General features: G+C 46.1%; 2 protein-coding genes across 4 annotated transcripts in view; one reads left to right on the forward strand and one right to left on the reverse strand.

Annotated features, from left to right (window-relative positions):
* The window catches only part of TTF2 (transcription termination factor 2), a 58,684-nt gene extending 55,508 nt beyond the window's left edge, over window positions 1–3,176 (forward strand). For both annotated transcript variants that reach the window (XM_074188542.1, XM_074188543.1), the window contains exon 23: window positions 2,181–3,176. In XM_074188542.1, the coding sequence (XP_074044643.1) occupies window positions 2,181–2,325 (145 nt within the window). In that variant the 3' untranslated portion in view covers window positions 2,326–3,176. The remainder of the gene's footprint in view (window positions 1–2,180) is intronic.
* A 2,961-nt stretch (window positions 3,177–6,137) lies between these two features.
* TRIM45 (tripartite motif containing 45) lies at window positions 6,138–14,094 on the reverse strand. Of its 2 annotated transcripts, XM_074188544.1 has the most exons (8): window positions 13,889–14,094; window positions 13,627–13,764; window positions 12,695–13,154; window positions 10,196–10,929; window positions 8,798–8,924; window positions 8,344–8,458; window positions 7,560–7,686; window positions 6,138–6,420 (listed from the first exon to the last, which is right to left on the reverse strand). In XM_074188544.1, the coding sequence occupies exons 1-8, from the start codon at window positions 13,965–13,967 to the stop codon at window positions 6,266–6,268; spliced, it is 1,935 nt and encodes a 644-aa protein (XP_074044645.1). In that variant the 5' UTR covers window positions 13,968–14,094; the 3' UTR covers window positions 6,138–6,265. The 2 variants fall into 2 exon arrangements, with proteins under 2 accessions (XP_074044645.1, XP_074044646.1); XM_074188545.1 differs by lacking the exons at window positions 13,627–13,764; window positions 13,889–14,094 and adding an exon at window positions 13,448–13,608.
* Between the last annotated feature and the right edge of the window lie 1,436 nt (window positions 14,095–15,530).

Here is a 15,530-nt window from a genome sequence, read left to right on the forward strand (position 1 = left end):
TATTTATCATGTGAAGAATTCATTTATCCCTGTCTTATAGTGTTTTTAACAAAACTGGATGTTTACACTTTATCATATTTTTTCTATATCTCTTGATGTTGATATTCTTATTAATATCATATTTATGCTGATTGTTTTCCTAACATTAAACCAACCCTGAAATAATCCAAACTAGTCATATAATCTTTGTGCTATATTTTAGTTTCTTTGATAACATTACTTTAAATTTCTGTTATCAATGTTCATTAAGGATATTGATCTATAGATTTTCTACATTTTGATTCTCTGGTTTAAGTTTCAAGATCATATTTATATTGGTAGGATTCTTTATTTTTCTAAACAGTTTTTCTTTGGGAGTTTAATTTCTTTGAGAGTTTGTTTAAACTCTATTTTCTGTTTTATCTAGAAAATAATTATAAATATTCATCCATTTCATTTAAGTGGTTGGTTTTATTGGCATATAGTTGGGCAAAATAGTTTCTAATAGTACCCTTTATTCATTTGTTGTGAATTCTTTTTTTTCACTTTTTGATACTGTAATTTGTTTTTCCTTTCTTTTTAAAATCAATGCTAATGGTTTATTTCATTGAGTTGTTTTAACCTACTTTCTAGATTTATGCATTAGTGATTCCCCTCCTTCATTTCACAAATGAGAGATGGTAAATTATAGAATTGACAGAACTGAAACTCAGATCCACTTTAGCCTCGAAATACACATTGCTTTCCCCTACTTTACCCAAATTCCTAATTCTAGTATTAGAGCACTCTACAAGCTAGTGCTAAACTTGCCTTTCTAGCCTTCTCTCACTCTATAAACCCTCTCATGGTCTCTAACCCTGCCCATTTGAGCTACCAACTTACTCATGTAGTTCCATCAGCATATTAAGTTGCTTTGTGTCGTCCGTCCCCCCCCCCTTCTACTAGGACTTATCTTCCATCCTCTGGGTCTCTTCATAGTTTAGGTTTGGGGAAAAAGCTCTGGATCAGTGAATTAATTAATGGAGTAAACTTCCTCTCCACAGATTGTCAAATTATTTTGTAACTTTTAATCCTGAGAGTTTTGTAGGAGCACTGGCAGGTTATATGACTTTCCCAGGATCACACAACCATTTTATGTCACAAGAAAGATGTGAACAGCACAAGCCTTCTTGATTCAGCAGCAAGCTAAACATCTATTCCTTAGACTATTCAGTTTTTCTGAAATCTTACCTGTCCCAAAACACTTAGCTTAACAAGAAGTCTTTTCTGCAACTGCTCTGGAGGACTAGAGCAGAGGCTGGTTGATGACTTGTTGGGGGAGAGTATTCCTGCAGTTGTACACATTGGACTCAGCCTCTGAGCTCCCCTCCAGTTACTGATCCAATGGACAGGGGATTTTATCTCCCACAGTGCACATTGTAGGTATTTACTTAAAGTTGTTGAATTCATTTATATTGTATTGTAAGTTGCTATAGTTTGCTGATCTTGGGGCTCATAAGCATTAAAGAAATGGAAATAAATTTAGGGGAACTTTAGAGGACTTACTTTGTGTCACAAAAGGAAGCAGGCATTGTAACTGTATGGATTATTGAGGCAAATCTTTTTGTTGTTGTTATTTTTTTAGTTTTTTTTGCAAGGCAATGGGGTTAAAGTGGCTTACCCAAGGCCACACAGCTAGGTAATTATTAAGTGTCTGAGTCCGGATTTGAACTCAGGTACTCCTGACTCCAAGGCCAGTGCTGTATCCACTGCGCCACCTAGCCGCCCCCGAGGCAAATCTTTAATAAGGGAGCCAGTGGAAAATTCTTTGGTGCTTCCCCTGAATTGCAGTGCATGGTCTTGACTTGGTCTGATTCTGGTAGGCCTGGTTGCTACATACAGTGTGCCTGGCTAAACCCTATATGCCTTGTGGCAATTCTAACCTGTCAGAATAGAGCAAGGCATATGGAAGCTAGACATTCTACACCTTTCAGATGTACCTTTTGCTCACTCAGTTTTCCTCGGTTATTTTGGTCTTAAAGGAGAATTTTTTTTTAAAGCACTTAAATTGTCAAGAATCTATCAATCCTGTAGGCAATGGAGAAATAAAAACCTCTCCAATTTCCATGAAAAGACAAGTACACAAGTTTCAAGTTATGGCAAGGATTTTTATTTTTTCTCATGCAGTTTGAGGAAAATGATGTTATGTTTTGGTTTTTCAGGTTTGTCTGTGAGGACACAGTAGAAGAGAAGATCTCACACCTTCAGACCAGGAAGAAGGATTTAGCCACACAGGTTCTGTCTGGATCTGGAGAATCCTTCACCAGGCTCACTCTTGCTGACCTCAAAATCCTCTTTGGTGTTTAGTTTTCCATATAAGACAGAAGTGAACAACCTAGCTGGGGAAATTTTCAAGTGCTTCTTATATCCATTTGTTTGGCCATCTGCACCAAGTCCATCTCTTCTCTGAAGTGGATGGTATTTTTACATCATGATTTCTTTGGAGGTGGTGGGTCATTGTATTGTCAACGTTGCCAAGTCTTTCCCAGCCGATTATGTTTACAGCATTCCCGTTACTATTTAGATTATTCTGGTTTCACTCACCTCACTTTACTTCATATAAGTCTTCCCACATCTTTCTGAAACCTTCCCCTTAATCATTCCTTACATTCTGTGACCTCAGAAGGGGGAAAACAGCATGACAAGTCAGGTATATTAGTTCTGTTTGTCACCTTTTCATCTCCTCCCCCTAGAAGGAGACAGTCATGCTCTCCTAGAAAAACTGAGGATTGAGCATTTGTTTGTAAATCAGTATGAACTCCCAGGGAGAAAAGGACCATAGAAACCCAAAGGGATATTTTGTACTTAGGAGGGTTCGGAGATTAGAGCTCCTAACAGCCTTCACAGAACTGGGTATCATCTTGTGTAGAGCAGTTTAGCAAAATCCTCAGGAAACTTGATGATAATGGGAGCAAGCTGGTGTCCTCCAGGCTCAACCCAAGGACATGACACCAGCCACAGTTGGTCTCAGCAGGCTCCACTCTATTTTGGCATCTTCATACCCATGAAGTTTGTCTCACAGCCCTTCTTTCCTGCTTGGCAGGGAATATCCACCAGGTGTTTCCTGAAACATCATTGGTCAGTACCTCAGGGTTTTCTATTGGTATTTAAATCATAATAAACTTTATGAAGTCTTGGCAGTTGTTTAGAGTCTTCTTTTTTAAACTTTTTTCTGATCATTTATATCTACAGAGAATAAGAAAAGCTGTTTGTAGGTAGCACTCTTCTCCCTCAGTCAAGGGATTGGTGGTCAGAGATTGCAGGTATACTATGAGGTGAGCACCTATTAGAGCAGATACTCCAGTGGTGCCTCTTGAGGAAGATCCACTGTTTTATAAGATGTGAACTGCACTTCTGAGGAATAAAGGGGATTGAGGTGGTATATTACAGGAAGGCTAAATGGTAGGCGCCTCAATACAAACAGTTGAAAAAAGCATTGAGCACCAAAATTTTAAAAAAATTGCTTCTGACTTAAATTTTTTTTATATTTTCAGATACAAATTCTCTCCTTCCCTTTAACCTTTCCCTTGCCCATTTAATAAGAAAATAATAGGAGAGAGATGGATGGTTAGATGAAGTTATGTAAAATATTTCTGCATTAACCATGTTATGGAGAGGAGGAAAAGCAGCAGGGAAATAAAGGAAAAAAATTGCTTCAACCTGTATCTGCCCAAGTCCATCAGTTCTCTACCTAGAAGTGGATATTTTATATCATGATTTTTTTGGATTTGTTCTGGATCATTGGATTGATCAGAGTTCATAAGTCTTTCATAGTTGGGTATCTTTACAGTATTATTGTTACTGTGTAGATTGTTTTTCCGATTCTGCTCTTTACTTTATATCAGTTGATAGAAGTCTTCCCAGGCTTTTCTGAAATCTTCCCCTTCATCATTTCTTACAGCACAACTATCACCTTCATAAACTATATCTTATTCAGTCAGACCTTCCTCAGTGGGTATACATCTTTGGAATACAGACCTAGTAAGTAGTATTGCAGGGTCAAAGAATATACCCAGTTTTCCAGCCCTTTGGGCATAGTTCCATATTGTTCTCTAGAATGGTTGGACCAGTTTACAACTCTCCAACAGTGTAGGACCATCACTGCTTCCCTCCTCTAGCATTTATTTTCCTTTTTTGATACTTAGCCAAATCCAGTGGATGTGAGGTAGTGCCAGGAGGTGTTTTTAATGTCGCTTCTAAAGATTTTTTTCCCCCTCTTCTACTTAAAAAAGGGCATTGTGCAAATAAACAAGAGCTATTAGCTCCCTCAGGTTATAAAATATCAGTTTTTAGAGATAATGTTCTTAAGGCTCCTTGAAAAGAGCAGAGGATCACTCTGAATTCTAAGAAAGAAAGAAAGCTAACTCTCAATATCAACACTTTACTTTGGCCCATCCTGTTCTACCATGGGGAGTTGTAGATAGCTGCTTTGCGGCATTTGGTACATGTCACGTGTCTTAGTTGTTGTTGGTGCTGCGTATAGTGGCTCCGAGCTGACCCTCGACTGCCTAAAGGTACTCATCTAGTTGTGTGTATAATTTGGTGTGTAATAAATTTTTGGTTTGAATATACAATATTGGGTGCCACTAAGTTCAGTTTTTCTTTCTGGCATCTGATTAAAAATTAGCATTACCAGAAGATCTTTCCAAAGTGAGCTTATGGCTAATTGTTCTTTGTTGTACAGGACAACTACTTTAGAGGAAACTCATGAAGGATTATAGTGGGATTTTTAGGAGCGCTTACCTAAAAAATTCAAAATTTTTTGCTTTGCTTTTAGGATTTTTTCTGAGTACTGTTCAACCAAAAATTTATTACACATACAATAAACAAATCAACTACATGTTAAAGACAATATAATATGTAGCTAGTAGGTTGTCTACTCCATAGTTCTTTCTACCCTTAAATAGTACTTAGAATGTTAATAAGACATGAATGTGTCCTACTGTTTCCTCTGTTAATATACATTTTTAATCCAAGCATTCTTTCCTTCCCTATCGAGACAGCCACATAACTACAGTCCCTTGGTGGAGAGGCGCAGGTGGGAGGACTATGGCAGAGGGAAGATTGTCTTATTCAGCAGTTGCTTAAGCTGCTGTTTTAAGGTTCTAGTGAAGCTTAAGTTGTTGGGAGTTCACCTTTAGCACCAGATGCTTATCCTAAAAACCCTAGTGCTCTTAAGCTTTAATAACTTCAGAAGTTTTATTATTATAAACTTAGAAAAATTTATTTGAAAGTTGAATTGTTCAAATTTCTCCACTTATTTTGGTTTTAACAAGAGGGGTGCCCTGGCACACCTTGCACAAGTGACAGTTTCTAGAGGACCCTTTCACAGACTGGCAGATTGATCGAGGAGGTTCTCTTGCTTGATTGTTTGACCTTTTGGGGAGGGTGCTATCATGTCAAAACTGTTGTGTATGTATCAGAAATTTATCTGAATGATCTGAAGGCTTGGAATACAAATGCCAGCCTTTTGGTCATTGGAGCAACAAGTGTTCCAAGTTTTTTGCAAAGTTTAGCATTGAGTTAAGTGATAGTAAAAAACATGTTGAATTTGAATAAGGAAAAATCAAGATTTTGGGGTGGCTAGGTGGCACAGTGGATAGAACACTGGAGTCAGGACTACATGAGTTCAAATCCAGGCTCAGACACTTAATAATTTTGTTAGAAGTACACACAAGAAGACTGGTTTGTATATGTCTCAAAAGGCATCCAAGGTAGAGTGGACAAAAGAGATTTAGTGCTAAAGAATAATTAGTCATCTTTCAACTTCAAAGTAGAAAATTGTACCACAAGGACATAAAATGGTTATCTAAGGATATTCAAGTACATCTCTAATTAATAGCCTGAGACATCCAGCTATGGAAAGAACTCTATTTAGATGAGAAAATATACTTTTTTTCATTATTCATGAATCAAACAACAGCCCCACCCCCTTTGTAGATGAAGATAATGTTCATCCACCATCAGTAAGAAACATTTGACCATTAGCCGGCAGCACTAATAACATGCCAAGCCGTGAATCTAGGGGACCTTTCCCTGTCGGTGACACGCTGTGAAGCCCTCTATGACAGTGACAAAGACCACCAGGTTGAAGCAGCAGGAACACCCAGGGGCACTGGTCTAGATGGTAAGATAAGGCACATTTATTTTAGTGGTTTCTTCAGAATCAATCAGCTCTGCCACAAAGCCTGGGGACATCCTGACAATTGACATTAATGCAAACTCGGCCTTTTCGACATCACAAAATTTAGAGGGCCACCGTCCTGACCAGACCCCTCTGGGAGCTCTCCCCCCCTTCCATCTTCCATAGGCATTCCGCCTTCTCCTCTGTCAGTCCACAGCATGACCAGTGACGGCGGCCTGGGTGACCCTTGTGCCCATGTCCGCAGCCTTGGTATCCACCTGTTCAGCCAAACGAGAGGAGAATGAGACCAGACTCTCAAAATACCAATGGGAAGGAGGCACTTTATCCATATTTTCTATCCACCTCTGTTTTCCCTTGATTGAATATGCTTTTGAGGGCAGGGGCTTGCCTCTTTTTTATTCCCAGGGCTTTGCCACAGGGACACTTCATGATCAGCAGAAGCCTGGGTGGTGGAAGGGAGGCCAGGCCTCCAGTGCCTCTTCCCAGGGTCAGTTGAGGCTGTGGCAGGGATTTAAGCCACAGTTGGGACACTACTCACAAGCCCCTGGGGAAGCTCTCCGAGGTCATTAATACATTAATCTAGCAACACTGGCGCCAGCCACAAGAGCCACAACTTGGGATTTAATTAAGTTGGTGGAGCAGTGAAATGTAATATGGTTTGTTTAAGGGGAGGCAGACAGGGTCCCCTGGACTCCAGACTCCTGGCTCAGTGCTCTATCCACTGTGTCACCTAGCTGCCCCAAATGCATGGTTATGAATTTTAATCATGAGTTATGATTTAATTAGCCTATAGCCAGGAGTGCGGAGGCCCAGGGTGAGTGACTTCTCCAAGGTCATGTGGACAGTAAGAATCAGTAGGAAGACCAGAAACCAGGTCGTCTGACTGCAAAACCCTCGTACCAAACTGAATGAAGCCTAGTTCAAAGAAAATAACAAGGGAAAGGAGAGAAGGTGGAGAGAAACAAGAGGAGGGGCCCTTCTGCACCCTACTTTCTGTTCCTCCTACATGCAGAGCCAGAAGGGCCTGATTTTTACCCCCCTATTTTGTTTTTTTTTGGCAAGGCAATAGGGTTAAGTGGCTTGCACAAGGCCACACAGCTAGGTCATTATTAAGTGTCTGAGGCCAGATTTGAACTCAGGTACTCCTGACTCCAAGGCCAGTGCTCTATCCACTGCGCCACCTAGCTGCCCCAACCCCCCTATTTTGAGAGGCATTTGCAGTTTACTCTGACCCAGTTCAGGTACCCCACATCATAGTGGGGATCAGCTACCTCCTGGGGTCACTGCCCAAGGACATCCTGAGTCTTCCTCCAGACCCACCACTGGTCAGTGGATACAGGACAGGAGCAGAGGAGTGCTGGGCCTGTCCCACCTGGCCAACGCTTGGGTCTCTTACCTGCCATGGTTCCTCCGCAGGCACAGCGGGCACTCTTCTGGCCTCCACTGGAGCAGAATGAGCAGCAGTGAAAGATGCCCTGGTGCTGGCGGAACTTCCTCTTCACATTCATAGTGTACGGTGAGCCCTGAAAAACCAAATATCAACCAGAGGAGAGACAGGCCCCAGGAAGCAAGAATTCATCCAGCACTTAATAGTTCTGGTGACGTGGAGGAAGCACAAGGATGCTGACTGTCCTCAAAGGGCTTATCAGCTAGTCACCAGCCTCTAGGAAGGAAGGTGGGTGCTCTGCTAAACTCTTCCCAAGACCCTCCTGAGATGCTCCTCGGAATCACGGCTTTCTTAGCTGCTTGATCCTCCTGGACATGTGCTGATTAAATATTATGATTAAAAAATAATATATACTAACTAATTTGGGGGAGCTAGGTGGCACAGGGGATACAGGGCTGGGCCTGGAGTCAGAACTACTCCACCCCTTAAAAAATTCCTTTTTTCTCCTTAATTCTAATTCTTTCACAACATGATCAAGATGGAAATCTGTTCAAACCAACTGAACACATCCAGCCTCTGAGGCTGTCTGCAGCTTCATCCACGGGAGGGTGAGGAAGGCAAACACAAAGGTGTTCTGCGGGCCAGCTCTCCATCAGGGGAAGCCTGCCACTGACAGCTTAGTTTCTGCCTCGGCTCCCTCCATTCTCTGCAGTGCATCCTGTATCACTGCGAGCACCGACCCCAAGGGGGAGGTGATAAGGGAGCAAGGCAGCGTCATCACCACGGCACCCACCTGGACATGCTGCTCTCTAATGCAGACACACACAGTGTAGGGGCCGGGTTCCTCGGGGACAAAGGAAATAGTGTAAGTTCCATTGTTGTTATCCTGAATCATCGTCTTAAGAATGCTGAATGGGGACAAGAGTTCAAGAAAGACTCATTCACAAATGCCAAGCATCAGCCCCAGGAATCGATAACACTTGGGGTCCCCAGGGGCCAAGGGGACCATTACCCAAGCCTATCACTATCCAAGGCTTCCTTGTCGTCAGGAGCCTGGGAAACTCTGGAGGGACAGTCAGCCCTTCTTCCAGTCCCTTCCACACCTGAACAACCACCACCGAGCCCCCTGAGAAGGCAGCCTCGCCTCTCTGACGATGGTCACTGCACCTCTACGGCCCAATACTGGGAGCCTGGAGTTTTCAGTTCTAGGTATGTTTCCCCGGGAGTCTTAGCCGTTGGATACCAACCAGTCCTTATTTTTATGGATGACGCTCACTCGGATGTGCTCTCCTCCTCTACTCATGGGGTCCCCCAAAACATCTCTGCAGAGCAGGGTGAAAGTGACTTTCTGCTTCTCCCAAGCTTTGTGTATATCTGAAGAGTAATGCATTAAGTAAATCATTACTGAAAAAAAACAAATTTAAAGAACTCATACTAGACAGTTTATTCCACAGCCCTTAGAAAAAACAATTTACCTTTGCCTCATCCTCCCACTGACATTGCTTCGACCTTGTCACTGAGTGACTGCCATGGGAAGCAGTGCCCCTAACTGCAAGTCACTTGTCACACAGCAACTGGTTTTAGGTCATTGTCCTGGAACATTCTTCAAGCCTAGCCCCTCCCTCCCCACCAATCCCCTCAAGACTGACCAAGAGATTCAAGGCAGTGAGAATCTCCAGGTTTTTGCTACTAAGATTGGACCCTTTGTAAATCCATGTGGATCCCAAAGAAGAATCAGAATGAACCTTCAGGGCAATTGTGAGCTTTCTGAACCAGCTCCAGTTCCAATCCAAACTCATGTGGTCCCAGGACCCCCTGAAGCCTAAAGATAACCTCAAGACCTACCAGTGCCACCTGCTAAATGGACCAGACCACTCAGAATTTGAGTTTGGTCTCTGCTAACCTGGGTATTGTAGATAAGGGCTGGCTGTGGCTACCCCACAGATAGATGGCAAGCAGAGGCTTGCTGGGCCACCCCCAAAGGTTTCCAGTATCCTAGGGAAGAGATTTTCCTGAAAAAGGATGGCTCAGGGACAAGACTGAGTTGTAAAACAGAAGTTTTTAAACAAGCTAAATGGCATTTTATTCCCATCTCTGACCCAGACTAGTGATCTTGGGCACATCTTGGGCTTCAACTTCCTCAGCTGTAAAATGAAAAGGCTCCTTTCTAGCATAAATATTCTATAAGTCTAAGACCCTGACCTGACTCTTAAGGAGGGAACAGAGGAAGGAATTTGTGATTCCAAATGGAATTTCTAGAATTCCCTTTTCCTTTCCCGGTTTCACATGCTCCCCTTGAGATCCTACTGTATGACGAATGGGACCCCCAAGACACAACATGACTGCTAAGCCCCTGTTATCAAAGCCTCCCCGACTCTCTTCCCTCTCCACAGGCTCTGAGGTGCTGGGCAACTGCTACTTTCCTCAAGTGAAAACATTTAGGTCTCATGACCTTTAAAGAAGGCTCTAAGATCTCCCTCTGGCTCCCATGGCAACAGACCAGAAGGATGCAGGGTCCACTTTCAGAGGTATCTCCTTTGCCTCAGTACCCTGAGCAGAAGGAAAATGCTTTCAAGGTAAGAGTTGGCCCATACACTGTGGCATAGGAAGAGTCACCTAGAGATGAACAAGAGATACTTTCCTACCTTGCCCTTGGAGAATGCATTTGGCAGGATCCACCCCTTTAGTGAGAATGGCTCCAAAAACTTCATAGCCACCACACTGGCCGGCCTTCTCCTGTGGGGAGAAGCAGATGCCATCGTCCACCCCGGGGCCAATGCTATAGTCGGTTTTCTTGAGCTTCTTCAGCCGGCTCACCGCAACCCCCTTGGTGATGAGGATCTCCAGGTCAGAGCCATTACTCAGCAAGTTTTCTGTGAACTCTACACCAGTCCGCAGGTCTGCCAGGAGCTGCTCCACTTGGAGCTTCTGGAAGTGCAGAGAGTTCTCCTTCTGGATCCGGAGGTCTTCCAGTTGCTTCAGCAGGTGATTGCGGTGTTCTTGGATGGCGGTGATGTAGCCATCACAAAACTCCTGGACGTCAGTGGACAGGGCATCCATGCGGCTCCGGAGGGCACTGCCCAAGCCCTCGATCTGGGCCAGGGCTCTCTCCAAGGTGCCCACGTGGGGCCTGGTGCTCTGCAGGAGCTCCTGCATGGAGTTGCTGTGCTTATGGATCACGTTACTGATCAAGTCATAGATGTGTTCCTGATGGTCCCCAAGCACACAGTCCTGGCACACCGGCTCGTCGCACTGCTCACAGAACAAGGTCAGCTCCTCAGCAGGGTGGACAGAACACATGATCGGCCTCCCGACCTGGCTGTATCCTTTCAGGTCCTTCATAGGCACCACAGAGTGGGAAGCAGTTTTTTTTTGCCGTCTACATGAAACAAATGGAGACAAGGGTAGATGGAGATTATGACTCAGAATGAGTGGTGGCTCTGAAATGGAGGGGGCTATGGGTTCTAAACCTACTTCTACCATTTCTTTGGGTCAGATTACTCAATATTTTGGATTCTGTGAAAAAAAATAAAATCATTGTATCAGTTTACTTATGAGTAGAGATAAATGTGTAGGAACAGCAAGTAAAAAAAGAATGTAAGGTAGTTTTACTAAATGAATGAATGAATGTGTAAAGGGCCACAGAAATGGTAACATATAGAATCTCAGAGATGGAAAGGGACTTCAGAAGCTATCCAGTCTAACCAATACCTGATTAGGAACCTCTTCTACAATATAGCTGACAAGCAGTCATCCAGCTTTTATTGGGGGGGGGGGGGACCCATTCATTACCTTCCAAGATGGCCTGTTCCATTCTTGGATAATTCTGATTAGGAAAATTTTCCTTCCATTATACTTAAATTTGTCTATTAATTAAAAGTCATTCAAACTTTACTGACAATCAGGAAAGGTTCTATTTAGCACAGATTACGGATAAATTCAAAAATCTGTCTCATAGTTATTTTAGATTACTAAAATGTAGCCCATTTCAATGACTCCCAAATCTCTGAACAAAACGTCACTTCAGGGTACAAGGGAGAGTAAATTCTGAAGGGCCATAGGGAATAGGAAAAGGGATGATACCCCCCTACCTTTGTCTGCATAACGGTCTGCCCTTGGGCCAACCGGACAGGAGTTCAAGTGAAACTCCACATTAGGAGATGGAAAATCTACTAAACGGTGACCCTTCAAGGTGAAAGCCTCTGGAGGCTTTTTCCATGAGGGAGTTTACTCTCCCATATCAACTAGTGAGTTTTCCCTGTTCCATACTCATTTCTGATGGCTGGTTATTCTAACTCAGAACTCTACTGCCTGCAAACCCTTAGGATGGATATCAGGACATTAGAAGTGCCACATTGTTAACTTCCCCATGAGTTATTTTTCATATTAGACCAAGGTCCAGCTCAGTGTCCAATACTAGATAAGCCAAACCGTGAAGTTTGTTCGGCGTCTAGGCATTCACTTAAATGTCACAGAACAAGCCTGATCTGAGCTAGGAGGGGGCAGAGTATCAGATCATCTCACGACTGCAGGTTAAGCGACGGGAAGACACTGTTCTTCTAATGGCCCTACTAAGAAAAGAGGATTTGGGTTGTTGTGGCGTTTGTGCGGACGGGTGGCTGCGTGGTCAGGGCGCCGGCCCAGGCCTTCGGGTCCGGCCTCGCGCTTGGGGACAGTCACTCCACCTGGCCTCGGCCTCGGCGTTACCAAAGGCCAAAGCAGGAGCCGGCGGGTCGCCAGGAGCTCGGGGGGCGAGGGGGCTTCTGGCACATCTGACTTGCCCACCACATCCTGAGACATCCAAAAGCAGGCTGGTGGCCGGCCAGCTCGCGGGGGCACCAGGCACGGGCGCCCCGAGAACGTGAGGTGGAGAAGCTCGGGGGGCGCCGGGCCGTGGGCCCTGGAGTCCAAGCTCGCGTTTCGGGGGCTGCAGGCCAGGCCGCTCCTTCTGCAAGGCCACGGCTAGGTCATGAGGAAGTGCCTGAGGTCGCACTTGAACTCAGGGCCTCCCTGTCTGCTGATACAATGACTACTTCGGGTCCGGGGGCTGCAGGCTCGGGTCATGCCCAGCGGGCGGGGCGGGGCCGACCCCGTGACCCCGGCGAGGGGGCGGGGCTGACCCCGGCAGGGCGGGGCGGCCTCACCTGTGCGCCTGGCCGCAGAAGCCGCAGAGGTCGGCCCGGCAGGTGAGGCAGCGGCCCTCCGCCTCGCCGTCGCCGCACAGGTGGCAGGGCCGGCCGGGGCCCGCGTCCTGCAGGTTCTGCAGCAGCACCCGGCGGGCGGCCAGGTGGTCGGGGGTCAGCGCCCGCACGCCGCCCGGGGGCAGCCCCACCTCGGCCTCGCAGGCCGGGCACTGGATGCTGAGGCGCGGGCCGGGCCCGGGGCCGGCCGGGGCGGGGCCGCGCGGCGGCAGCACGGGCCGGGGCTCCAGGCGCTCCAGGCAGGGCGCGCAGAAGGTGTGCAGGCAGGGCAGCACGCGGGGCGCCTTGAAGAGCTCCGCGCACAGCGCGCAGCGGCTCTCGTCCGGGGCGGCGGGGGAGCCGGGGCCGGCCGTCCGCGGGGGCCCCGCGGCCGCCTCCCCTCCGCACATCTCCGCGCGTGCGCCTGAGGGGAAGCGGGGAGGTGGCTCAGGCCCCGCCCCCCCGGCCGCCCGCCCGCCCCGCCCCCCCGGCCGCCCGCCCGCCCCGCCCCGCCCCCCCGGCCGCCCGGCCGCCAGCCCCACCCCCCCGGCTAGGGCGGGGGCGGGGCTCCCTCCTCCCCACCGCTCCCGTCACGTGCCCCGCCCCCTTCCCCCACCATTCCCTACCACGTGCCGACCTCAGCGCGTGCCCCGCCCCCGGGCCACAGCCCCGCCCCTTCCCCCGAGGGTCACCCAAGTTCCCTCAACTAAAACCAACCCCTCCGGGCATCCGCCCCGCCTCGTCTTTAATCAGATTGACACTGAACTGTCCCAATAAGCATCGAATCAGTTCAGTCTTCGCCAATCATGTAACGGAGGGGGCGGCGCTGGAATGGAGGCGGTAGGTGAGTGGGCCGCCGGAGGAAAGGCCTGGGGATGGCTCTTGTAAAACAAAACCTGGGGGGAAGGCGGCATTAGGGCTAGGCAGTAGCTCCTCTTGAGCTTCGGATTGGTCGTTGCCGACGTCAGTTACATTCTGCCCCGGGCATTCTGGGAGTGGTAGTTCCTCCTCGGTCAGAGAAGTGGCCCGCCCCTCTGCAAAAGACCCGGAGGGAATTAACCCCTTTTCCCCTCCGAACCCCGGTGCTGTCACCCCCACGCGGACCTTTTCCCGCGTTCTTCCAGGCACCCCCGCCAGGGGGTCGCCCGGGGCTCTTACCCTCGCTTTCCGCAGGGCCCCTACTTCCGGGGCCCCCGGCCTCCCGGGAGTAGAAGGGGACCAGCAGCCGGGCGCTCATCCGGGACCCCCGAGGCCTGGCCGCGCCTTGCCCCCAAATGTCGCTGGCTGACCCCGGGCTGGGCCCCTAGAGCCGCCCCCAGGCCCATTTTCACACTTCGGGGAGCCGCGGGGGCTCTTAAGGCGGCCCCGGCCGGGCCTCTGTGATTTCACAATCCCCGGCCCGGCTGCACTTTGTGACTCAGCCGGCGGGGCCGTGGGGGGGGGGGACCCCGGCCGGGACCCCCGCCCGCACCCCGGGGCAGCTGCGCGGACCCGAGCCCCTTCTAGAGGTCTCCCAGCTGGGGGGGGGGGACAGGCCGCCTCAGGCCCGCACTCGCGACCTTTGCCCACCTTTCCCACTAGACTGGTCTTGAGATCTTCCAACTTTTTTTTTTAGGTTTTTTTGCAAGGCAAACGGGGTTCAGCGACTTGTCCAAGGTCATGATTAAGTGTCTGAGGTCGAATTTGAACCCAGGTCCTCCTGACTCCAGAGCCGGGGCTCCATCCACTGCGCCACCTAGCCGCCCCTGGATATCTTCTAAATCTGATCTTCACCTTCATCTCCATTTCTGGTCCCTTTATTTCTTTCAACCCACTTCTGATTTCCCTTTCTCTTCTATATGATTTGGTCTCAAATCATCCTAGGATGCCCTAAAACCCCTTCATCTGACTTTTTTTTTTAACTGCGTTTACCATTCTAATCATTGTGTTACCTGTTTTGTTTGCAGACAGAAATCATGGGCGTTTCTGATTTGTTGGAAAAAATTATGAAACTACACTGGCCTCAATTTCATGTAGTTCTACTTGGAACAAAGTCCTCATTGCTAAGAGTTGACAGTTCTTTTTGTTTCTTATTGTCTCCCACTAGAGTGTAAGCTCCTTGAAGATCATTCTGTTTCATTTTTGCTTTAAGGTCCTTAGCACCTTGCACAGATTGCAGACCTAAAGAGGCCACTTGAATCCTTTTTATGTTCCCTACAGCATCTATTAACCATTTCTACTTTCCTATTCTCTAATTAATATATAATATACATAACCATTTTATATATATATATGATATATAACCATTTCTACTTCCATATTCTCTAATTTATATATAATATAATACAATATAATATATAACCATTATATATACATTATATGATAAAACCATTATACATATATATGATATATAAAACCATTTCTACTTCCCTATTCTCTAATATATAATATAATAAATATATAGTTAATATCATATAATTAATATAATATATAATATAAAGACAGTATAATTAATATATAATACAAAGATATGATATAATATAATCATTTTATATATATAACCATTTCTACTTCCCTATTCTCTAATATATAATATAATATAATAAATATATAGTTAATATCATAATTAATATAATATATAATATAAAGACATATAGTATAATATATAATACAAAGATATGATATAATCATTTCATATATACAGAATATATATAACCATTTCTACTTCCCAATTCTCTAATATATAATATAATAAATATATAGTTAATATCATATAATTAATATAATATATAATATAAAGACAGTATAATTAATATATAAT

This window comes from Macrotis lagotis, chromosome 5 (genome assembly GCF_037893015.1).
Source record: "Macrotis lagotis isolate mMagLag1 chromosome 5, bilby.v1.9.chrom.fasta, whole genome shotgun sequence".
NCBI classification, from domain to species: Eukaryota; Metazoa; Chordata; class Mammalia; order Peramelemorphia; family Peramelidae; genus Macrotis; species Macrotis lagotis.

Excerpts from the sequence above, each read along its gene's own strand:
- TRIM45 (XM_074188544.1), bottom strand. The coding sequence starts at position 13,967 with ATGAGCGCCCGGCTGCTGGTCCCCTTCTACTCCCGGGAGGCCGGGGGC. Across the intron at positions 10,930-12,694 it reads TTCTGCGGCCAGGCGCACAG|ACGGCAAAAAAAAACTGCTT; the intron begins GTGAGGCCGCCC and ends TGTTTCATGTAG. Across the intron at positions 6,421-7,559 it reads CTGCGGAGGAACCATGGCAG|GTGGATACCAAGGCTGCGGA; the intron begins GTAAGAGACCCA and ends TTGGCTGAACAG.